The sequence below is a fragment of the Protopterus annectens genome, chromosome 1.part2 (genome assembly GCF_019279795.1).
Source record: "Protopterus annectens isolate FY-2018-M chromosome 1.part2, PAN1.0, whole genome shotgun sequence".
Classification (NCBI taxonomy): domain Eukaryota; kingdom Metazoa; phylum Chordata; order Ceratodontiformes; family Protopteridae; genus Protopterus; species Protopterus annectens.
Genome location: NC_056727.1, coordinates 944,070,803 through 944,096,207, shown reverse-complemented (window position 1 = coordinate 944,096,207; position 25,405 = coordinate 944,070,803). Strand labels below are relative to the sequence as shown.

The window sequence follows — 25,405 nt, the reverse complement described above, 5'->3', positions numbered from 1 at the left end:
ACCAAAAGGATAAAGGGTCTCAAATATGTCTTATGCTGCCCGACTGAAAGAACTCCAGCTCTATTCAGTCTCATACCGCTTGCTCAGAGGTGACCTGTGCCTGACATATAAGGCCATGTCAAACCCAGATTTGATGAATATGCTTCACCTCAAAAATCTAGATCCCTCAGAACCACAAGGGCGGGAGACTTGAACCTTGACACGGTTATAAATAGAACGTGCTGGAGGGACAGATTCATCACCCAGAGACTCCTATGCTGTGGAACAAAATCCCGGTACATGTGAGGCAGAGCACCTCTCTGGTCTTGTTCAAGAGGAATCTTGACCAATGGATGGGAGATTGCAGATATACCCCAGGGATTACTTCAGCGTCACTGCTTGACAGAGGCACAGCAAAATGATAGGCAGAGTTTTTATTCAAACTAAAGGGGTGGCGAAAGCCACATAACTATGGGCTAGGCTTATAAATGCCCTTGGGCAGATAGCCTAGTATGAACCTATGAACCTATGAACCTATGTTACCCCACAACCTACTCAGGTGATTATGCTCCACATCATTATGGTATGGTCTCTAATCAAGCAGGGAAACATTGGGCGGTACCTTCTGTGCAGGCTGGTTGTGATGGCTTGGGAAGTAGCTGTTCAGTTCTTAATCCTCCAAACACCTTGCATTCAGTCAGAGCAAGATTTAGTGGTAGACAAACTGAACAGGGCCATGACAGCACCACACAAATTGATATTGAATGAGGGGGGTTTTCCAGGAGTTGACCTAGTTACGAGGAGCACCTCAAACAGATCTACTTGCTTCCCTTTAAAATAGACAACTGAAAATTCTGCTCCAGGACTCCTTGCAGACAAGCCTGGAAAACCTAATCTATTTTCTTTCCTGTGTTCAGGAATGTTCCTTTAGGCCTTCTCGTTGATTTTTGTTGATTTGCAGAGTAATTCTGAAGTTTCAGGACGACTACCCAAGGATCATCATGTTGACTCCCTTTTGGCCCTAGCTGCATTACTGTTGGCCAGTTCACTAAGCAAGGGGAGCCGATGTCCACAAGAGTCTCTCAGAATAGACCTTTTCACAAGATAGGTGGACGTCTAATACATTCCAGTCTCAAACTTTTGATTTAATTCTCTGGTTCTGATTCCTTTTAGGCACCTCTTTAATGAGGATGTGCAAGGAGGCAAGTAAAACCTTCTTCTACAAAGTCTTGTATTGGCAAGTATGAAAATGATTTTCTAGTTGGTGCTTGGTGAATAACCAGGATCCCATCTGTGATTGTGTACAGCTGGCGCTAAAATGTGTTGCTATCTTCTGGCTTCTCCTGTTCCTCTGTCAAAGTACTTCTTGGCAGCCATTAAAGCATATTTGCCCATGGATGCTCCATTAAATTATTTATTTATTTTTTTTTTTTAACGAGACAGTTTCTGATTGGAATTTCTTACTGGAGACAACCTTGTAAACCGGTTGCTCCTTGTGATTAAGCCGGTTCAAATGGAGACTTGTTTTCCAGCACAAAGTTATCAAGCAGAGTTGAGGTTAATTAATGGAGAAAACTCATGTTGTAGATGTAAGAGTAATAATGAGGAGGATGTCTTGAGTTGCAAGCTGTCACGGTGGGTGAACCTTGCTTTGTTTTTGTTTTAAGGGGTAGGATGTCATGAACAAATCGCTCATTCATGTCAAAGGTTAAGAGTTTACTTTGGGAGCCATCAATCTTCTAGTTTTCTGTCTAGGTCATGAGAACTGGAGGAAAGGATTCTACAGATTCTGGAAGTACATAAACAGCTCGGATACCGTCTTGACGGAACAAAGTCATTTTGAAAAGCAGGTGCTCTGTTTCTTATGTGGGTGAAAGAAAGGGCAGCCCATTCCTGTGAGGGTGCTACCTGTAGAACCACTGAAATGGAATAGTTTCTTGTGCATTTACGAATTACTTTCTATTCCAAGAACTTTCAGACCTTTATTGCACATGCTTTGAAAATGTGCGTGGTGGGAGGCACTTGTTGCAACTCTCTCATTACAAGTTAATGTTTCCATAACTGCATGTAATTTTATTGCCATGCAGACATAGCAGTAATATCTTCTGTATGCAGCATCAAATTTTTATTTTACCGTACATTTAACGACATGTATATACAGTAGTGCTGAAAACTAATTTTCTTCTCCCCTTTGAGTACAAATGCATCTTCATACAAACCGACAATTCCTGTTCTTTGCAACTTCCATAGTGTACTTGTCACAGTACAAGCTTGACCATTGTCTGTGGCGTAAGTGTGTATTTTTTACCAAGTTTTAAAGCAATTAAAGTTTACTTATTAATATGGTAAGATAAATCATACTATTTTTTTTGTTGCTGACGTCTGTTTGAATGTTTAATTAGGATAAAGCTGTACTAAAATACTAAAATAGTTGAGTGATCGTGTGGCATGTCCTATTTCTGATGCACAGACTTTTTTGTTGAATGTTTGATTAGGATAAATCTGTACTCAAGTGGTATTCCTCCATGTTACCCATAGGTGTGCATGATGCATGTGTCATGGGGTGTGCATGTGTGTCATGGGGTGTGCATGTGTGTCATGGGGTGTGCATGTGTGTCATGGGGTGTGCATGTGTGTCATGGGGTGTGCATGTGTGTCATGGGGTGTGCATGTGTGTCATGGGGTGTGCATGTTGCATGTGTGTGTCATGGGGTGTGCATGTTGCATGTGTGTGTCATGGGGTGTGCATGTTGCATGTGTGTGTCATGGGGTGTGCATGTTGCATGTGTGTGTCATGGGGTGTGCATGTTGCATGTGTGTGTCATGGGGTGTGCATGTTGCATGTGTGTGTCATGGGGTGTGCATGTTGCATGTGTGTGTCATGGGGTGTGCATGTTGCATGTGTGTGTCATGGGGTGTGCATGATGCATGTGTGTGTCATGGGGTGTGCATGATGCATGTGTGTGTCATGGGGTGTGCATGATGCATGTGTGTGTCATGGTTTCAGGTGATTAGAAGCTGGAGAGAGTTCATTCACTGGGGTGCAAATAAGGATAGAGTGATAAAACTGAAGGAGTAAAGACATTGAAGGGTGGTGGGGTGGCTTGAGGGATATTGATACACTAAGCAACATGTATTAAGAAGAGGCAATATTAAAGGCTGACAAATGATTAAAAAAAACAATTTAGAAAGAGGAAGTTATGGATGTGAACGCAAACTGCACACGCGTGCGCAAGCTCACAGGCAGGTGCACAGACACGGAGATGGAGCAACGCACAGAAGGGCAGGAATGTAATAGAAAATGTATAAAGGAGAGGAGTTGTAACATTGGTGAAGTTAGATGAAGTATAACTGAAGGAAAGTAACTGAGGTAATGGGCAGTAGAAATCAAATGAGCTGAATAAAGGGAGGTGTTAGAAGGGAATATATAGAACGAAGTGTAAGAGCATGTACAATTACAAGATCAAGGCTTGGAAGCTCGATCAGAACAAGTCCAGACTTGCAATATCACTGGCTGGAATGTTGAAGATCAGCAAAAACCAATTGTCCAAACTTGCCCTTATTCTGGACCTGTGTTAACATTTGTTCGTGGGTCCCGAGCAAAATGGTGTTTTATGGTTCAACGTTAGTCTGTTTGCTGTATCCTCTGGATTCTGTGTTTCGGCAGTTAATTTGTGGGATTGTATTAGTAGTAAAGCTTGAACCTGTACTATGTAGTTGTAAACCGTGTTAATACAATTGAGGATTAGTACAGTGGAAATTGCGAACAGCGGAGTACGGGAGGCAAAGAGGAGGAAAAGTACACCAGTAAATGTAAAAGGCGACAAGGGAAGTGAAAGGATTGGTGGGGAAGAGGTTGTAGTAAAGGGCAAAAGGATATAGGAGTTTGACGATGGGATAGTGGACACCTTGTGTAACAGATGGTACATTCACTGTTATGACAGACTGGTCTTTGAGATGAGCCTTACACAGCGAAAATTATAAATGCTCTAGAGAGGAAGGAGCAAGTATAAATGTGTATAGCTAAGGGAAGGGGAATGGAAAGAAACAATTGCTTTTTACCTCTCTGCTTTCATTTCATTTTGCAAGGAAGACTATACCGAAAACATAAGATAAGTAGTAGGGAAACTGTGCTTAAAGTAAGCTTAATGAAGCGAATGGGTTGGGGATCAAAATGAAGAGTGAATGCTGGGTTTACTTAAACACAGAGCACAGGTACTAGTAATACAAGAGATGTCCCAAGGGGAACACACGAAGCTGAATAGGAGGGGATATACGTTAGCGGCGAGGACATCATGGCAGACGAAACGGGGTGACAGTATAATTAACTATCTTTCCTGTTAGAGATGGAAGGGACATTTTAGTGGATAAGAAGGGCAGGTATGTGGGAATAAAACGATACTTGGAGGGGGAAATAATTGCTATACAACATCCACCACAAGTGAAATAAGATAATGAACAGTACTTGCAGAGAGAGTGAGATTTCAGAAAGGGAATGGAATATTAACAGGGAACTGTTAAGAAAATTGACTAAGGTAAAGAGAGGTGTCCGACATTTATTTTAACAGTAGGATGGATAGGTATCTGTCCAGCCTACTGCTCAAATATCTATATGGAATGAAGAGATGATGATGGATATACATTTTTTTTATTTTTCCGAGGTCTAGCAGTGATCTCCATGGAAGTTGTTCAGACTCTGCACATGAACATTGTCTGGTTAAGTGACTTGCTCAAATTCAGAGTTGGGCAGTGGACCACAGCAAATGGGTCATTAGCGGCTCCTTTTTCTGCATCAACTACCAGATGCACAATGCATATTGTGCTACTCGCATAGATGCAAGTCTTGATCTAGAATGGACAAGGGGGTATTCTTACTGTGGAATAAGAACATAGGTACACATAGAATTTTAGACCCGGTAGTATATTCAGATTGTGAGGTGGGGTAGAAATAAAATTAAAAGTAGACAGAGGCAAGGAGAGAGAGGTGGAAGCTGTTAATGCACTTGTAACAAGAAAAGGCTTGTTGAAGCAGTTGATAGAATGGTAGAAAAATGAACTGTAAAAACAAAAAGCAGACAAAGGAGATGCAATTGCTAATTGAGGGACAAAAGGAAAAACTAAAGCTGGAAATGAGAAAGTTTAACAGAAGAGAGGAAATGCTGGGATATAAGAAAAGATAGTGAGAGAATTGAAGCTAAAGATGCAAAATAGGGAAACTAGCAGATATAGGATAATGTGGTGGGAAAGGCTTAAATATCAGTGACAACCCTAGAGCGATGACTGTGTTGGCAGTGAGGTTGAGGTAGCAAGCGACTGAGATAGGGAAATGTCATGGCGTGACTGGAGTAGCAGCAGTTGGACTAGAACAGATACAAAAAGTATATAAAATATGTATGCCTAAGAAGATAGATTAATGGGAAGGAGACTGACAGGAATGGGAGATCCCACCAAAAGAGATGTTAGGGAAAATAGAAAAGGCAGAATTGAAGCTCATAAACAGACGTACAGAATGAATGGGACAAAAAGTCCAAATGGAAGTCCCCGGGGAGTGATGAGTTCCCAATAGAATTTGGAGAAGTAGCAAAGGATAAAATTTATGGATAAATGGTAAATATTTAGTTAATGATAATGGGCGTTCAGCCTCCGAAGACTTGGGAGAAGCAATTAATGATGCATAAAGAGAGAGCGCCTAAATTCCTATCATTTTGTCACCCAGTATCCATCCTGAAACGTGACTTTAAATGCTTTATGTAGTTACTAGTGGATAGGCTAAGTAAAAAAAAATTATAAAAGGTAATACATGGGGATCAGACAAATCTTGTGGGGGGAGGGGTACAATTTGATGAAGAACCTTACTAATACACAGGACATGCAGGAAGTGGGAAATTGGAAATCAGTAGAGCTGGAGAAAATCCCATCTGACTTTTAAGATGCTTGTCACCTCTCCACTTTTACTTCCCAGTTGAATGGATCACTCTAATAAAGGTGCAAATATGTAGTATGTAATAAATATGTAATAAAGGTAACGGAGCAACAGCTAGATTTTAAAGTAAGAACAAAACTGTTGGAAGTTAAAAGTAGAAACAGGGTTGAGACAAGGATGCCATTTGTCTCCCTGCTTTTGATGCGTTTTAGTACCCTTGATGAAGACTGTGAGAGAATCGACAATAAAGGGATTCTAACGAGTTAGAAGAATATTGATCTTGCTATATGCTGACAATGTGCTTTTAACATTTAACCATTCTTAAGGAAGGTATGAGAACATTTGTGTGGGATAATGGAGGGATTTAGAAATCTGGATGCAGATGAGCAAGGACAAAACACAAGCATTAGAATTAAGGGGAAGGAGAAAGGAAAATGAGAACTTGGAAGAGTAGGAATAAAGTGCATAGGAATACAGTTAAGCAGTTTAGCAATAGAAACAAAGTAACTGTGAAGCTGCCAGTATGGAAGACCATAAAGATGTGTGTATAAGAATGCAAGGGGCTCGTATATCCTTCCACAAACTACGTATCCATGACAGGTGTTCTGGAAATAACCAATCCCCAAAATCTTTAAGTAAAACTACAGTCTACCCACAATTGCATATGAAATAGAAGACGGAAGTTCCCCAAGAGGTAACATGGGAGAGATGCTGGTTAAACCAAAAACAGAGGGAGGGTTAGGAGTGCCAGACAAAGGAGGAGTTACTAGAGTTTGTGGTGGTGAATGTGTGAAGTAGACGTACACTGCTTGAATCTGTGTGATAATGGAAAGGGAGGAAAATGGAGTGCTTGTCTGGTTATAACAAATGTTAGAAATGCCTAAAAGGGAATCTGAGTGGACAAAATAAGCACACCGTTTTTAAACAGTGGTGGTGCAGTGAAAAAATAGAAAGCCTTGGTTAATCCCATAGGGAGAGGGAGGCGGGAAAAAGATTATCTGACTGACTAGAACCTGGAGATTAAATAAGATACTGGCGATGGCTGTTGGTAGGGAACAAGACTAAGAAAAGGAATGAAATACAGTAGTGTCAGCGGGAAGAAAACTTGGAGTGGGGACGTAGACCGTAATGCTTGGATTAAAATATAGAAGGAAACAGTGGTGATTAAAGTATTGGAATTTATGAAGACTGTAGACACTACAAGAATAGAGGGAAAACTGACAAAAGGAATGACTGTCTGCATCTACCACCTTTATTTTTAAGGGGTGGAGATGGGAGAAGGAGCAAAAAAGTAAATGGGGGGGGCAAAAAAGTAAATGGGGGGAGGGGTACAGCAGCCCATAGAGAGTAGTGGAAAACAGTAAAGGAGCTGCCCAGAGTTGTCACTAAAGCATGTAAATTTTAAAATCATTTGCCTGGAAATATCTCCAAATTTTTATGTACTGGAGAGGCTATACAGAATTTTTCCACATCTAGATTGGATGTGAGGGAAAAGGGGGTACATGGTTGCATATCTTATGTGAACGTAAGAAGTTTAAGAATTCAGAGTGCAGATACAAGACTTGGTAGAGCAGTTTTGTGAGTAAGAAAAATGACCAGTTATATCTACTAGGCTACGCTGCAGATGGGGAAAAAACTGCTTTTGAAACTGGTTGTGATGGAACAGTTTAATGAGGAGTAAGAAGACAATAACTAGATGGGAAACGACCTCTTACCAGTGAGAGGTTCAGCAAGTTAGTGAACAGTTGGAGTAAGAGTTGAAGACTGTGTAAGAGAAAGTTGAGTTTGTGAAAAAAATGATGAAGCACATAGAAAGGAATAGTTAAAAGATTAGGAACATAGCTTTGGGGAAACGTGAGAAGACCGAAACTGCAAAAAATAAGAATACCTCAAACAGGGAAATGAGTGAAAATGTCTTTGAGGGTGAACTGTTAATGGTGGTTTGACAAATAAGAGATGCCTGATACTGGGCTGTAACCAGTGGTATAAAGAGATTGTTAAAAGAAAAACAGAAAAGCCAGTGGAGAAGTACAAATAAATGTCACTTGCATGAAAGAGAGAGAGCACTCAGTACTTTACAATGCTTATGGGAAGGTACCAGAAGTTGTCAGAGATTTGGGATACATGGTTAGGCTTAAAAAGGACCTTGTGATGGTTAGTCTAGTAAATGCGTATGAGTTCATCTGGAAGAATGAAAATGATCAACCTGATAAATGAAAGATTTAACCACTGAAGTTTGATGGAAGGTAGTATGTAATATATTTTTAAACCGTTACTGTTTGTCAGTGGATAAGAATTGCACCATGCAGAAGAATAATACGAAAAAGGATGTTTAAACAAATATTGCTTTAAAAAATGTAGGGCCTGTTGTAGAAAGAGCAGTTCCTCATTCTCTAATCAGCCAGGGACTTGCCTTATGATTGTAAGATTCATGGCATCTACGATTCTCTTCCTCTAGCCAAACTCCGTGCGTGTTATCCTCTGACCGTTATTCTTCCACTAAGGTTCACCTTTCAGACGTTTCTCTTTGTCGATGCATCTCCTAAACAATGAAACAGTTCTTGAAATGTGTATTGCATTTGTATACACACACAAGGCTATTGGCACCTGAATAGTATCTTAATTTTGTTTGAGAGACTTGCTGTCCCGTCCCCCCCATTTGAACCAGCTCATGAGGCAGATTCAAAATTCATAACAAGGAAAGCAGTTTTACTCACTGTTTTGACTTCTGCCAGAAGAGTATCCAAATTACAGATTGTTATGGTGACTCAGCTCTGTGTCCATTATCAAAAGTCAGTCACTTTAGGTATATATGAATCATTGGTTCTCAGTGGTTTTAGATTTTTCATTGAGCTAGACTATATGCATCTTCCTGTCTTCCTTCCAGAACTTTAAGGGGGAGAGTATTTTACATGCTGTAAATGTCCACAGATAGTTCTACCACTGAAGTATATCAGTTACTTTTATTTCCTAATGACATGCTAGAAGGTAACCCTTTATCAAAACAGATGACTTTTATAAGTGGTTCTCATTGTAATCAGTTTTTTGTTGTTCTGATATAATACACTTCTAGCCAAGGTCAAGTTAATTCTACCAGGGTTATTGCTACATCTGTGGCTTTTTTTTAAAGGATGGATTCTAGCAACTTAGTACATGCGTAGGGAGAAGACCAAGCATTGCCAAAGTGACTCCCTTTCTAGTTTCCGATCAGGATTTGTTATAACCATTCCCCAGGGGCTTCTAAAGTAATATTTCCTCCTTCCTTTCTATCACGCTTCGCTATCTGTTCCACATCGCGTAGGCTACTGCATCTGACATCTAATGATGCCTTTGTGACTTTGAGCAGGTTACTTAATCAGACAGTGCCCCCTAGGCAGTCTTAAAAAGGTTCATGGAGATCAGTGCTCTACCTTGTTTAAAAAAAAAAAAAAAATGAACATAGTAGACTTGTGCAAACTTGCATAATTGTAGATGTTTAGATACATCCCTGTTGCAATGCAAACATCTCCTTTTTGTGTGTGTTTTTTTTTTTGGTTTCCTTTTTGTTATGCCAGGTTGGCGGACCCCACCTTTCCATTTTCCTCTTAGCATGCATCGTAAGGGCTGTAGCCTCCCTTTTCCTTAGGCAAGAAGACTGAATTTTGGCTCTTGTCTTTTTATATGGTTTGCCTTCTAGCTCTTTGGTCATATGGGTGCATGGATTGTGCTGTAATTGCTTTGAAAGCTGTCTAGATGTCTTGACAATATATCCTGTATAGCTTTGGTTACTGCAGCGGTGATGATCCATTTGAACATCTACTCTTATGGGAAGTTTACTTACACAATTGTACTTTGAAAAGCTCCTCCCCAAGATGTACAAAAATCGCCAAACTATCGGACAGTCATTGAGCCTAGGCTTGAACGCTACACCTTCAGACCCTAGCATTGAGCCTGAGCCTCATAATGCTTCAAAGCATAGGGATAAAGGTCACAAAGGATACAGTGTCTAAAGAATTTTCTCCCATTTATGTAAGCAGAGTTAGAGGGCTTACCTATATCTTCAGCTGCCACTCCTGCATGTATTTTGTTGCCTGTGATTGTTGTCGAGTCTTCTCCAAAACCAGCAGGACTAGTGTGAAGCCCATTTATTTCAGCACTTTAGGGTGTTTAAAAGTTTTAAGCAATGCTACAGTTGGGTGTTGCACTAGAGACACTGATGACCTGCAATGAACGGTGACAAAAAGCAAGACTTATCAAAGCTGTTGGAACTTGGTTCTGCCACACCTTTTATTCATAACTTTGAGAGTGAAGTGTCTTGAGCTGTGTGTTTTTTTTTTTTTTTTGCCAGAGGTCACTTTTTCAGCCTCGTTGTGTCTACTGGCACCGGATTTGTAAAACGCACCTGATTTTTACAAGGATCAGGCAGAAATATGAGACAAATCTTTGATTCCTCTAGTGTATCACAGAGGATTACAGTTTTAGTAATGCCATTTAAGCCTTATTTTCTTCACAAAATGTGTGCTGATGCAAATCCTGTTATACTAGAAGTGAATTGGAGCAATATTTAAAACTAGTCCATGATTTTGATTCTCTGTTGTTGTATTTGTCCAGAATTCTCAAGTAAAAATGTTGAAATAGCACTGTTGGAGAGTGGAAGACCAAGTGCTTTACTGGCTTTTCAACGCAGGTTAAACATTTTGTGCTTTTACACTTCTCTCTCTTTCGTAACGGGTGGAACAGATAAAGCTCCATGCGCTAATTGTGATTAGTTCTCCAATCTTAACCCTTATATTTACTTGACACAAATGCTAAGATTTACTTCTCTAGCTTCTCTGAGGTGAATTTATGGAATCCCTGTCTTGAACACACATGTAGGTTGTGACCAGAGACCGAATCATATTCCTCTGTGTTGTTGCCCATTACTCCAGACATGACATTTTTTCCTCCTGCAGTTAGAAAAAAAATCAGCTTTTTATAATAAAAATGGAAACCACTTTCTTACTGCTTAAGTAACTGCTTATTTAAGCTGTAGTCAAGTAACTAATGTCAGATAAACAGTATTACTTGAAATAGTTTAGAGTTTACACACAGTGCAGCTGAAAAAAAATACTACTTGAAATTCCATGTACAGGTGCTTTTAATGACATTGGTGTTAACTACTCATTGCTGTTAGCTTTTTGTTTTTCATATATGCAACTTGTAGTAGTTTTTTTAATATGCAAGAATACAGAATGGTTAGCTTCCTTCAGTTAAGACAGAAGTACAAACAATGCAGCTAAATATAGACAGCCTTTCAGATTGTGTTTTTATAGCAATCTGAAGTCTCATATACTCAGTTTATCCATTGTCACCCTTTGGCCAGTGGTAGAGATGTTCTAGATTTCTTGCTCTTGTACAGAGATGTGAGAGGTCATGTGTGCCATCATGTCTGAAGCAATCACAGTAATGTGAATGGCTGGCTTAATTTGTTTTCACCTGCACACAAGGTTTGGAGTGGAATTTCATATTTGTATGTTATTGAGACATTCAGAGTCTTAATTATTTTCTCTGGGCTTGTGCTAGTTATTGGTTGCGACGGTGTGTTCATAGGTAGGTACTAGGCTATCGGCCCAAGGGCCTACGTAAGACTAGCCAACAAGGTTCCCTGGCTTACGCCACCCAAGAAAGTTATTTTCCTGTGCCACTGTCGAGCAGAGAGAGAGAAGTGATCCCCGGGGTGTAATTTACAAACTGTTACATTTTGTATTTTAATTGCATTTGTTTACTAGGATAGCTTGACTGGATCAGCAGAGGCATGGGGGCAAAGGCTTCATATACATCAGTATGAAAAAACAGTATACAAGAGGCAATCTTTTTTTTATACATTTTTTGTAGAAGGATAGCAATAAATCAACCAACAGTAGCAAAGGGAGGAGATAATCCTACAGGTTTACAATTGCATGGACTTTTCACAGCTGCATATGTAAAGCTGATTCACAGATCAGTTTTAAAAATCTGTCACATTCTTGTACAGTTGCATAGCAGTACCAGAGCAAGATAAGGATAGTAATCTCAGTACTAAAGTAGGCACGGGAGTGTTTGGAGAGTGGTGTATTGTTAGAGTAGGTGCGTAGTCCCATTCTTCTCATTCAGCTTTATCAGTAGGCCAAATCATCAGTCAAATTCAGGTCTCTTAGATGGTCCACTAATTGAATTCAGGTCTCCTGGATGGTAGTCGGGGCTTCATTCCTGTATGTTGCTATGTGGGTTTAACATCAAAGCCTTTTATCTTTTTTTTTTTCTGACTGACTATTCTTGCCTAGTAAGATAACTGGTTTAACTTTTTATGACTAGTATTCAAGGTGAAGATGCCAACTTTTTAAGCTCCTAGATTAACCTTTATATTCACTTTTAGGCATATTTTGAGAATATTTACAGTGAAAGTCGCTCTCAAGTGAATATTTGCAAGAATATAGTTGCAGTTGCTTCCTTTTGTTGAAAGGTGGGGGGAGGAAACAGTATGTATCAACTTGTATGCCTGTTATAAAACTGAGTGCATCCTGGGGGAAAATCTCTCTTGAAATGCTGCGAACATTTTTGTGCTGCATGTCAGAATGATTCATGTAAAATTAAATGAGAACTCCACCTACGTCATGTTCTTTACAAAAGGTGATCTTCCTTATTTGTAATCCAAAATGTCCCATATACAGAAAAAAAATATATAAAACAAATAAGTCTGAACTTCTGATTGCCTTTCTTCCATAAGTTTTGTTTCGTTGTCTTTTTGCATCATAAAGGCTAGGATGGGTAGAATAATTAGGTAATTCATTCCAGCTACAGAGCCATTAAGAAAACTGGCATGCAAAACATTGCATTTAAATGGGCCTGGTCAGTCACAGATTGCTGTCGCCACACCTCCGGTAAATATTGTAGCCTAGAGCTGCATTTAGGAGTCTGGACAAAGGTAAGACTGAAACTTATTTTAAAGATGCAAATGAGAACTCCACTCCCACACTAGTTTAATTAGTTTGCCAACAAATTAGTTGTCTGTATATCACTCTGATTAAAGGAAAATAAAATTTTCATCTTGCTCTTTGGATTTTCTGTCGGTGTTTTTGTACATTGTTTTGTGTAAAACTGCATGTTTCTCATCTGGTGTTCTGTTAAAACATTTCTGCTCTTATCAGGGTTTGGCTGGACAAGTCAGTGTGAGGGAAGGAAACTTAACTTCAAAGACTAATTTTAGCTACAGAATTAAAAGCTGCGAAGGCAACGCAAACCAATCCTAGAGCCCAGATAATTCCCGTTTTATCCCTGGGGTCAAATTTCTCACACTTTAACACTGAACTACAGGTATTACTTTGAAAAGAGCAGTTAACTTTGATGCATTTTTTTGAATGACTGGTTTAAAAATGTATCACAAAATGCCATTTGTAAAATTCAAAGGAAAAAAGTAATGAAAGATATGGGTTAATGCGGATAGTCGAAAGTAGGCAGTTGCAGTACTGTCGTAAGCTCATGAGAGAGAGCAACAATGAATGATGCTGGTGTCATTGGATTTTCTCTGTCTCTCTAAAATGACTTTGGGGGGACGTAACACATTGACTGTAAAATAGAATCGTGCAGCATGGCAGCCCCCTTTCAGGTCATTTTGGGGGTTTAACAGATTTACCACTTGGATCTGATCCTAGACTTTCATGCATTACTGACTTCACATATCATAACTTCACACATTATCATAGTAAATCATAGTTAATTTGTCAGAATGTTCTTATGCCATGCAGGCTTTATTCCTAGATGATTAATCCAAATTTTATCATCCAATTACTTTATATATCAAAAGCTATGTTCCTCTAGTATACTATTGATTGATTATCCAATGTTAAATTGCACTGATGTCTACGCATGTACATTTCTGTTTATTATTGTTTAGTGTTTAGGGCTTTTTTCCCCCCAGGTCTCTGCTGAAGATGGTCTGTGACCCAGTTGGACATTCCAGTAAATGTCAATTAAATAAAATATGCTGAAAAACATGTTTTTATTCCATCTTTGCTTAAAGGAGAACCACACCCAAACAGGACAGGACTGATTCCTGTCCATTTTGACAAGATGCCTTGAGAGTATGGGAGTAGGCTTTTGCTACCAGTTATCTTGCCTTTTGATGCCTCACACGTAGTCACCCAGGCAGTAGCTTGAGCCTGTTCCATTTCAGGACTGAGGCTTGCAATAACAAATTTGCATAATGTTTATGTATTGACCTTTCATTCTTTCTCAATTTTGCTAACCACAGGGATAATTATTTCATCGCATTAGTGCATAGCCAACTTCACTCTCTTATTTTGATAGAAAAAAAAATCCATAAAGGAGGGCCCACAGATATCAATTTCCTCACCAGAAAATTGGATTCCAGGTTTTCCAAGACCACCCTTTCTCTGGATTTCTCACTACATCAGAAATATGCCTGTTCCACGAGAGCAGTAGTCACTTTGCAAGCCTTTAAGAATGCAACTGCCACATCATATTGTTTAAATGTTTGCAAGGCACTTTTAATTTTTGATTTGATTTACACATCTCTGACTTCCTTTTAGGCCACCATCATCCTGAGCATTAATCCTTTTAAGGAGAACCACCAAAGGATATTAAGCTTGGGGCTCTGTCCTTTTGGTGATTTAGAGACCAAACTCCATTGAAAGATATGAAAGTTAAGATGTAGCATTACATGTATGTAAGTGGCAGGGTTCATCTCTGCCTTTTTCACTCTTCATTCCCCACCTGTAGATTGGCAGGTACCTTCGTAGTGAGGGCAGTGAATAATATCTATGCTTAGTGTAGTTCTTCACTTTACACAAGCTATTGGAGAACTAGGGAGGGGTGTTGACATGCTCAACTTTGTGGGAAGGGCGGAGGATTAGGTCTTGAAGTTGTGTGCTGGGCTGACTAAATCACTCCAGTCTTGGTCCTTTTCTTCTTTCGGCTTTTTCCCGGATAGTGGTCGCCACAGCGGATTATCTGTTTGCTCATGATTGGCAGTGGAGTTTTACAATGTCGGGTTGCCCAACCTTCCACACAAGGGGCACACAGATGCACACACTTTTAGGATGTGGGAGGAAACTGGAGCACCCGGAGGAAACCCACGTGACCATAGGGAGGACATGCAGACTCTGCACAGAAGGCACCCCAGCCGAGAATCGAACCAGAGAACCTCTTGCTGTGAGGCGGCAACACTAACCACTGCACCATCGGTGATTGAAAATTGACAATGCAAATCCATAATTTTCAGTATGCACCTTTTGTTTCACGTAGGTAAAGAGTTAACATCTCCTACTTTTGAGGTAACATGGAGCGGGTAGCTTAATTTGTTTAGTCTGTGCTGAATGTGTTTACTGGAATTATTGAAGTAACAGAGGTGATGTGGTTGGTGGGCACAGTGAATTGAACGAGAGAACACTGTAGGAAGCATGTGAAGGGCAAGGGTCATGCAGGGTAGAGTACAGAATGACCTGTAAAGATGAGTGTTTTGAAATGGTGAGGGAGATTAATTTGTGAAAAGATAGGCTGTAGGGCAAAACAGCAGGCCTAGAAACAGTTCCTGTCCTGGATGCCTATTTTATAGCAGTAGGATCCTTGGAGTAAAGTGTGCCTCTGCACTTAGAACTGAGAAGCATGAAAGAACTGGTATAAAGGGAAGAGCTTTAATGGGGTGTTAATAGGTCTGCCATATCTTGATAGAGGGAGGAGGAAGCAGGGGGCTAAAAAGAGCTTCAAAAATAGTTAGAATTGAAATAGGTGTGGTGGAAGTTGTAAACCACTTGCATCACAGCATGTAGTGCTTCACTGTATTCTCCTCCTCCTTCCTACTCTGTGCCCTGTATTTTGTGTATAACTTTGGTGCACTCTGACCTTTTTTTGATCTGTAACTTGAGGATATGTTTGGCATGAAGGTGCATTTGTAGACTTCAGTGGACCTCTCTGAATGGGACTTGTCTAACTCTGTGAGCACATCCCATACTAAGCCTACCTTGATCTTGCCAGAAAATTGTGCAGATTTTCTGGACCATGGTTTGTGTTCCAGGAATGACAGGGTAGAAAATGCTCACAAGTAACCCAAGTGTCTTGATGCATGTAATCTGCATCAAAACAATTAATTTAGGTATTTTATTGCTGTAATTTTAATACGTTTCCATGGTATCTTTTTCACATGCATCGCTTTAATTGCTTTTGTTACATTTTTAATGTTTCTATCCCCTTTGCGTACTGATGCATGCATCATACATACATGTACTTTAACAAAATCAGCTGGGGAAATGCATATGAATCATGGTGATCATTCCTGTGCAGTTCTGAGACTGGACATGAACTTTCATGGTGCACTTTTAGCTGATGAAGGCCGTTTGACTGTTTTTCTTACCTATGCTCTTCCTCTCCTCCACAATACATACAGTGAATACAAAAAGTGTACACACCCATGATGTTCATCGTGCATACAGCTGCAGTCATAGATGGGTTCTCCTGCCGTCAGGCGGGTCCTCGGTCGGCCGAATTCCAAAGTCTAGGTCCAGTGTCGGTTGTCGTCACTTCTTCCTTGACGTCAGTGTGCCAGGGGTATAAAAGAACCAGCCGACGCCATTTTCTCCAGTCTTTCTTGCCGCTCGGTGCCCGAAGCAGAAGCAGTTCGCAAGTGCCGGTCGGCCAGCTCCTGAAATTACGAAAATTTTGCAACCGAAGTCTTCTTGAAAGCTAAGTACCCCATTGGGGAAACTTCTTGCCTCAGACCAATGTCAGACAAAGTTAATAATTGTATTTCTTGTGGGAAGCAAATACTGCATAAGGATTTTCATTCCCTCTGCATTCCTTGCTTAGGCCCAGACCACAACGTCTCTGTCTGTAGTTTTTGTGCTACATTCAACAAACGCACCATTAAGCGTCGGGTGGAGTTCGCCCAGCAATATTTTGGCAAAAAATTTAACTATTATGTCGTCGGATACTCAGACTCCAGTTTTGTCTAAAAAACGCAAAGATAAGGACCGACACACGAGGTCCGCGGCCTCTACCGACACCACGCCAAAAGCCGACTACAGGTGGTCCGGTTCTCAGCGAGGCGCCTACGCAGCCCCTGCCTACCGACGACACTTCATTGGCGGTGTCTTCTGTGCCCGAGGTCGCAGGCTCCTCGGCCCACACCCCGACTACAGATACCGAAGCCACTCTTGGTGGTGAATCTCAAAATGTAGACAGGTCTGCCTCCTCTCAAGGTGTCTTCAGACCTTCCTCTTCTTTTTCTATCAAGGCTTTCACTATGTCTAAAGCAGCCATGCATTCTAAGAGACAAGCTCCACAGGGCCCTTCTCCAGGACCCATGCCTAAAAAACAGATGCTTAAAATGGCTGAGGATTTGATTACTCTTATCAGGGGTTCTCAACCCCCGGACAAAAGGCCCAGAGTGGAGGAAGAATCCCCCTCCTCTGACCAGGCCTCCATTATTTCAGAGCACTCTGATGAACAGGAACATTCTTACTCCCCTTTTGAAGATTCTGATGCTGAGGAGTCCATTCCCTCTGTCTCCCCCGCCCAGAGGATTACTCATTTGGGGAAACCTTGCATACCTTAAGGGAACACTTCCACTGGGAAGGCCAAGAGTACTTGGATTCCAAGAAAAGGCTTGGGGATTTTCTCTTGCTACCCCAGCACAGGCCTCTGGCTATACCTCCTGTCTTAGACATACTAGATGATGTGTACTCGGAGGCTTGCCTTAACCCGGATTCTTTACCTCCAGCCCCAGTCAAGCCTGACCGGTACTACCGGGTTCCTGACTCTCACCAATTTTTATACAAAAGCCATGCGGCTGACCCAGAAACTATCTCACAGGGCCCCAAGGGAATTAAGGCCTCCACTGCTAAACACCCATTACCTTCCGAGAGAGATTCCAGATCCTTGGAAAGGTGGGGAAAAAATGTATACACCTCGGCCACCTTAACCATGAGGGCATTAAACTGCCAGTTCCATATGCTAAAGTACCAACAGTTTCTGTTATCACAGTTGATAAGTAAAATGTCACAACCTGAACAGCCAGACTTGGAGTTGCAGGATTTGATGCATAGTGCAGAACAAGTGGGTAAACGTACCTTGCAATGTGGTTTTGATGCTCTAGAGGCCTCATGTATAGCTGCTGTTACAGGATCAGTCATACGTAGACATGCCTGGCTCAAGGAGCAAACCTTACCAGATCATGTCAAGGCTAAATTACTAGATGCCCCTTTACAAAAGGATGTATTATTTGGTGTTAAAGCTGAAGGAGGTATTAAAGAAAATGGAGGAAAAGGCTAAATCAATGCAAGCAGTGAGAGATTTTCTACAGGTACAACCTTCATGTTTCAGTAGAAATTGGCCTTCCAAAAATTGGTCCTTTCCAGCCACGGACAGACCCCAAAGAGGTAGATACAGGCACCCGAGGGGCAGAGGGCAATCTCAAGGATCGTTTAGAGGCAGACAATGGCAAGCTTCTACACAAAGAGGTGGTGAGGATAGTTCGCAGTCATTCAGAAAGCAAGCCCAATGACTTCCCCTTTGCATGCCAAGCAAGGCTCAAATGGCAGCACCCTTAGGCGGAAAACTGGCATTATTTTCAAAAAATTGGCATATTGTCACAAAAGACAAATGGATCCTGGACATTATAAAGAGAGGCTACAGATTCCATTTTCACACCCTTCCAAAAATGAGAGGCATGCCAAACCTGCCACACAATCAAAGGGCAGAGGCACAAAGACAAATTTCAGATCTCATGGACATGAAAGCTATTCAAGAGGTACCTACTCACGAACAAGGTCAAGGTTTTTATGACAGACTATTCCTGGTACCAAGGAAGGGAAAAGATTGGAGACCTATTTTGGACCTATCCATCCTAAACACATTTTTACTCGTACCAAAATTCAAGATGCTCACATTACAGCAGCTTCTTCCCATGCTGGGCAAGGAGTCTTGGCTGGTAACATTGGACCTCAAGGAGGCATACCTTCATGTCCCAATCGGACAAAATTGCAGAAGATACCTCAGATTTCTTGCAGGTTCAACCCATTATCAATTCTCTGCATTGCCCTTTGGCTTTTCCTACTACGCCCAAAGTTTTCACGAAATGCCTGGCATCAGTAATTGCCTACTACAGACTTCAAGGGATACAAATATACCCATATTTGGACGACTGCCTGATCCAAGCGGACAGCAAGCACATACTTCTGAAACATCTGGCTTTTGTAATAATGTTGTTGAATTCTCTGGGATACACAGTCAACAAAAAGAAATCAAGGCTAATACCCTCTCAGAAAATAATTTTCATGGGTGCCAAATTGGACACAAACACCCAGATGGCCTACCTCACGCCAAACAAGCCGGGGCAACTAACTCAATACTTCAGAACACTAGCAAATTTCACCAGGCTGACTGCAGGGAAAATCCTGCAGGCTCTGGATTCATGGCATCTTGCATCCTACTAATCCCATGTGCAAAGCTGCATATGAGGAAACTTCAGTGGTACCTGAAAAGCCTATGGTCTCAACACAGCCACAGTTTGGAAACAATAATACCACTAATTCCATGTCTTCAAAAGGAATGTCTGTGGTGGGCTCAGGCATGCCAAACAAACGCAGATCTCCCATTCTGCAAGCCTCAAGCAAATCAAGTCATCACAACAGACGCCTCTGACTACGCCTGGGGGGCGCACATGACAGATCGGTGCATTCAGGGCAAATGGTCCCAAACAGAAAAGCACCTTCACATCAATCAAAAGGAAATGCTAGCCGTAATAAATGCTATTATAGCTTTCAAAGACCTTCTGCATCCAGGTCAACTATTGATAAAGACCGACAACACCACAGTAATGTGGTACATAAACAGGGAGGAACACATTCATGCCCCCTATGCAGGCTGGCCATGTCACTTTGGAACATGGCTCTGGAATTACAAATCTAACTTCAAGCACAGTACTTGCCAGGCAAGGAAAACACGCTGGCAGACATCCTAAGCAGAAATATGACAGATCCACACGAATGGAAGTTGCATCCTCAAGTTTTTACAGAGATAATTCAAGCATGGGGAAGACCAGACATAGATCTCTTTGCCTCCCACAAAAATCACCAATTGACAAAATTCTGCTCAAGGACTTTTCATCCACAGGCCTGGAGAGTGGACTCTCTCTCTCTCTGTCTCTGTCTCTGTCTCTGTCTCTGTCTCTGTCTCTGTCTCTCTCTCTGTCTCTCTCTGTCTCTCTCTGTCTCTCTCTCTGTCTCTCTCTCTGTCTGTCTCTCTCTCTGTCTCTCTCTCTGTCTGTCTCTCTCTCTGTCTCTCTCTCTCTCTCTCTCTCTCTGTCTCTCTCTCTCTGTCTCTCTCTCTCTGTCTCTCTCTCTCTGTCTCTCTCTCTCTGTCTCTCTCTCTCTCTCTCTCTCTCTGTCTCTCTCTCTGTCTCTCTCTCTGTCTCTCTCTCTGTCTCTCTCTCTGTCTCTCTCTCTGTCTCTCTCTCTGTCTCTCTCTCTCTCTCTCTCTGTCTCTCTCTCTGTCTCTCTCTCTCTGTCTCTCTCTCTGTCTCTCTCTCTGTCTCTCTCTCTGTCTCTCTCTCTCTGTCTCTCTCTCTCTCTCTCTCTCTGTCTCTCTCTCTCTCTCTCTCTCTCTCTCTCTCTCTCTCTCTCTGTCTCTCTCTCTCTCTCTCTCTCTCTCTCTCTCTCTCTCTCTGTCTCTCTCTCTCTCTCTCTCTCTCTCTCTCTCTCGTCATTGCTCCAGACTGGCCAAGACAGCACTGGTACCCACTCCTGAGGAGCCTGACGCATTCCCCTCCATGGACCCTACCTCTAATGCCTCTTCTTCTGACTCAGCACAGCTTCAAAACTCTTCACAGTTAGCTGAAAACACTCAATCTGGCTGCATGGAAGATTCCTTAACATCACAACAGACCCTACTCTCCAAGGAGGTGCAGGATGTCATTTTGGAGGCCAGAAGGCCGTCTACTAGAAAAGCTTACTCCGCAAAATGGAAACGGTTTTGTGCCTGGAATGAGAAAAAGGGCCAGAATCCTGGAAAACTGAATTTACCTCGAATATTACAGTATCTAGCTGAGCTGCTAAGCAGTGGACTTTCATTCTCCTCCATCAAAATCCATGCCTCAGCCATTTCTGCAGAATACAACACTGATCCACCTTTATTCTCTCACCCCCTCTTAAGACAGTTCCTCAGAGGGGCTAAGAATATAAAACCCCCAAGGGAACAAACCAATACCTGCTTGGGATCTCAATTTCATTCTAGAAAAGCTGACCTTGCCTCCTTTTGAGCCAGCTGCCTCAACAGATTTGCAATATTTGTCCTGGGAAACAGCTTTCCTTCTGGCTATCTCCTCAGCTCGTAGGGTATCGGAACTGCAAGCCCTCATGGCTGTGCAGCCTTTTATCATCTTCCATCAGGACGGAGTTTCCTTACGAACCAACCCGTCCTTTATGCCAAAGGTGGTATCCAGGGTAGCTTTGAATCAGGCTATACCCTTAACTACCTTCTACCCTAATCCTCAAAACAAAGGGGAGAGACTACTACATTCTTTGGACATCCACAGACAGCTGCGTTATTTGGACAGAACAAAGCCTTTCAGAAAATCAGAACAGCTCTTTGTGTCCTATGCTATAGGAGCTCAAGGGAAGCCAATTTCCAAACGGACAATCTCAAAATGGATAGCACATTGCATACGCTTTTGTTACTCTTTTCATGGTAAAACTGTACCTGCAGGCATCAGATCTCACTCCACAAGGGCCACAGCTACCTCTGCAGCTTTCCTCATAGGAGTTCCTACCAAAGATATTTTGGAAGCAGTCACTTGGAGTTCTGTGCATACCTTCTCCAAGCACTACCACCTACCATTATACTCCAAAACTAGAGCAGGCTTTGCCACTGCAGTCTTTCAGGGCATTCTGGCTCCTCCTAGTTCCACCTAGTGCCTACCACCCCTTTCTTAGCTTTGGGATTCTACCCATCTGTTATGACTGCAGCTGTATGCACGATGAACATAATACAGTTTTGTACCTACCATAAATGTAGATGTTCCGAGTGCTAATACAGCTGCAGTCCAGGTTTCCCTCCCTCCTTCCCCTCTTGGGACAGGCCTATTGGCTAAACACCTCCTCATACAACCTGATTGGGGTATTCTTTTATGGTGTATTTGCTTGAAACTACTGTATTTTGATTATATTGCATTGCTTTATTACACAAATTTATGCATTGCCTTCCTTCTGAGGGCACCTGACATCTGGGGCAAGAAAAACTGAAGAAAATGGCGTCGGCTGGTTCTTTTATACCCCTGTCGCACTGACGTCAGGGAAGAAGCAACGACAACCGACGCTGGACCTAGACTTTGGAATTCGGCCGACCGAGGACCCGCCTGACGGCAGGAGAACCCATCTGTTATGACTGCAGCTGTATTGGCACTCTAACATCTACATTTATGGTAGGTACAAAACTGTACTTTAAAATGCCAGGTTTTTGTGATGTAAAAAAATGAGACCACAATAAATCATTTCAGAACTTTTTTCCCACCTTTTAATGTGACCTGTAATCTGTACCATTCAGTTGAAAAACAAATCTGTTGGGGGGAAAACTATAACAAAAAAAAAAAAGCATGCAATAAGATGGTTGCTGAAGTGTGCACACCTGTTAACTAATACTTTGTTGAAGCACCGTTTGATTTATTACAACATTGTCTTCTTGGGTAGGTGTCTATCAGCATGGCACATCTTGACTTGGCAATATTTGCCACTCTTCCTTGCAAAAGCACTCGGTCAGATTGCAAGGGCATTTGTTGTACACAGCCCTCTTTAGGTCACCCCACAGATTTTCTATTGGCTTTAGGTCTGGGGTCCGGTTGGGCCATTCCAAAACTTTAATTTTCTTCTGGTGAAGCCATTCTTTTGTTTGATTTGTATGTATGGTTGGGGTCATTGTTGTGTTGAAAGGTGACATTCCTCTTCATCTTCAGCTTTCTAGCAGATGCCTGAAGGTTTGGGGCCAAAAGTGACTGGTATTGGGAATTGTTCATAATTCCCTCTACCTTGACTAAAGCTCCAATACCAGCTGAAGAAGAGCAACCGCAAAGCATGATACTCTCACCACCATGCTTCACCATGGGGATGGTGTTCTTTTGGTGATGTGAAGTGCTGTTTGTGTGCCAAACTTACCTTTTGGAATTGTGGCCAAAAAATTCAACCTTGGTCTCTTCAGACCATAACTCATTTTCCCACATGCTTCTGAGAGACTTGCTGATGTATTGTTTTGCAAATTTTAGCAGAGCCTGTTTTTTTTTCTGTGTAAGAAAAGCTTCCGTCTTGCAACCCTACCCCACAGGCCAGATACTTGGAGAATATGGGAGATTGTCACATGTAGTACACAACCAGTACTTGCCAGAGATTCCTGCAGCTCCTTCAGTGTGCTGTAGGTCTCTTGGTAGACTCCCTGACCACTTTTCGTCTGGTCTTTTAATCAATTTAGGAGGGACGTCCAGTTCTTTGCAGTGTCACTGTTGTCCCATATTTTCTCCAGTTTTTGATGACCGTCTTAACTGTGTTCCCTGGTATATCCAGTACTGTGGAAATGTTTGTACCCTTCTCCTGACTGATGCCTTTCAACAATGAGATCCCTTTGATGCTTTGTAAGCTGTCTTCGAACCATGGCTTTTGCTGTAGCAGGCAACTGAGTAAATGTCAGGAAAATCCTACTAGGACAGCTGAACTTTATTTGGGATTTATCAGTCTATCTAATTGATGGCAAGTGTGTACCCAAGAAGACTGAATGCTGTAACTGAAGCAAAAGGTGCTTTAACAGATTATTAGTTTAAGGTTGTGCACACTTTTGCAACCAGCTTTATTGTATGTTTATTTTTGTCTAACAGATTTGTTTGTTTTTTCAGTAGAATTGTATAGGTCACATTAAAGGTAGGAATCTTTTTGGAATTATTTATTGTGGTGTCATTTTTTAATATCCCAAAAAACAGGCATTTTAGCAGGGGTATGTACACTTTTTTTTTTTTTATATCCACTGTAGGCAGACGTTCAGCAGATGGTTCAAGCAGCTATCTTGCCAGTCTTGGTCACACTAACACATTTATCTAAGAAACTTGTTTTATTTTTGTTAAAGTGATCCTCGGTTATACATCCACTGTCAGTCATGCAGTTAAAAAGTTAAGATTGTGGGAGTCCTGTTCAGGAATGCAGGATAAAGTTTATTGCTCCATACTTTGTCCAGTATACAAATTTTAAAATTTTGAGTGTTTGCAGAAGTCACACCATGCTTTCATATGTGCTGCAATGAGCCGAGTTGTGTGCTGTTTTGTGAAAGTGTAAAAAAAAAAGTGTCTGGTATAGGAATTGTGATACACTGTGTACACACAATGTTTTATTCTCTTCATTTATGTAGAAATTATCGGTCTCCCACATCGTTTTCTTTGTATTTGCACAGGAATTCATGGCTGCCTGTCAGAAATGTGAGCACCATAATTGAGTTTTACAACTATGAAAAAATAGGGTTTTTAGAAAAATGTGAATTATTATAATAGTTCTAGTACTATTACCATATTTTTCTGTGGGGGGTTTACAGCCTCCAACAGCCTTGTTTCTTACTTCATATCAACCAAGTGTGATCTGTCAAAAGTAGTGAAGAGTAATCCAAAGTACTGTCACCTGAGGCTTAAACTTTTCCCTAGTTTGATTTTTATCTTGCCATTTTGGAGATAGGGATCCCTGTTAAAACCATGATCATATATGCAGATTTATACAGCTCTTTGTATGCAGCTTAAAGTTTTGAATGAGATGATGTGTTTGTAGAATAAACAGGTAATCTAAAATAGGTGTCACTGTAAGCCCTACAGTGAACAAGACACCCTAGAAGAAAAGCTGTAAAGAACTGACAGTAGTTTTTAGAGTTGCAGTCATATTGAGATTTAAGTGGATGCATAGAGTGGAAGAAAATAACATTACCTGTTTGCCTCATTATTGAAATATTTTGTCATTTCTCACGGGTAGGAAGGCCCCCAAAGAAAGAAGAGGAAATCTGAAGCAGCTGTGTCAACTGAACAGCCAGACCTTTTGGCAATTGGTACTGCTGTTGGCAGTATTTTGTTATACAGTACAGTAAAAGGAGAGCTTCAAAGCAGACTGGTAAGATTGCATGTGTACTTGTGTGTAGTATTTTGGCAGTAAAAAAAAAAAAAAAAATGCACATTTATTGTATAGATTTTTTTGTTTTCTCAAGCTGTGGACTGCTGGTGCTGATAAATGCTTTACAAGTAAATGGTGATCAATAACTTTGGCAGGATGTCTTGTAATTTGTTTCCCGTCTCGCATGACCATCCCTCCTATTTGCCCAGTTAGCTCATTTTCGCTCGGAGGAAAAGTGCCTTGTGGTCCATGCGCCCCTCAAGGGTGAAAGCAGTGCTGTCATTTCCTGGGATTGGGGTTTTTCTTGACCCTTTAATTCCCTTCTGTTCACTATGTTGCTAGATGTTGGGGATGCAGTGGTAGACCTTGATGT

General features: G+C 41.4%; 1 protein-coding gene across 1 annotated transcript in view; it reads left to right on the top strand.

Moving 5' to 3' along the window:
* The window catches only part of WDR43 (WD repeat domain 43), a 1,886,673-nt gene that overhangs the window by 78,809 nt on the left and 1,782,459 nt on the right, over positions 1-25,405 (top strand). Inside the window, exon 2 of the mRNA XM_044059887.1 lies at positions 24,898-25,032. Within this exon, the coding sequence (XP_043915822.1) occupies positions 24,898-25,032 (135 nt within the window). The remainder of the gene's footprint in view (positions 1-24,897; positions 25,033-25,405) is intronic.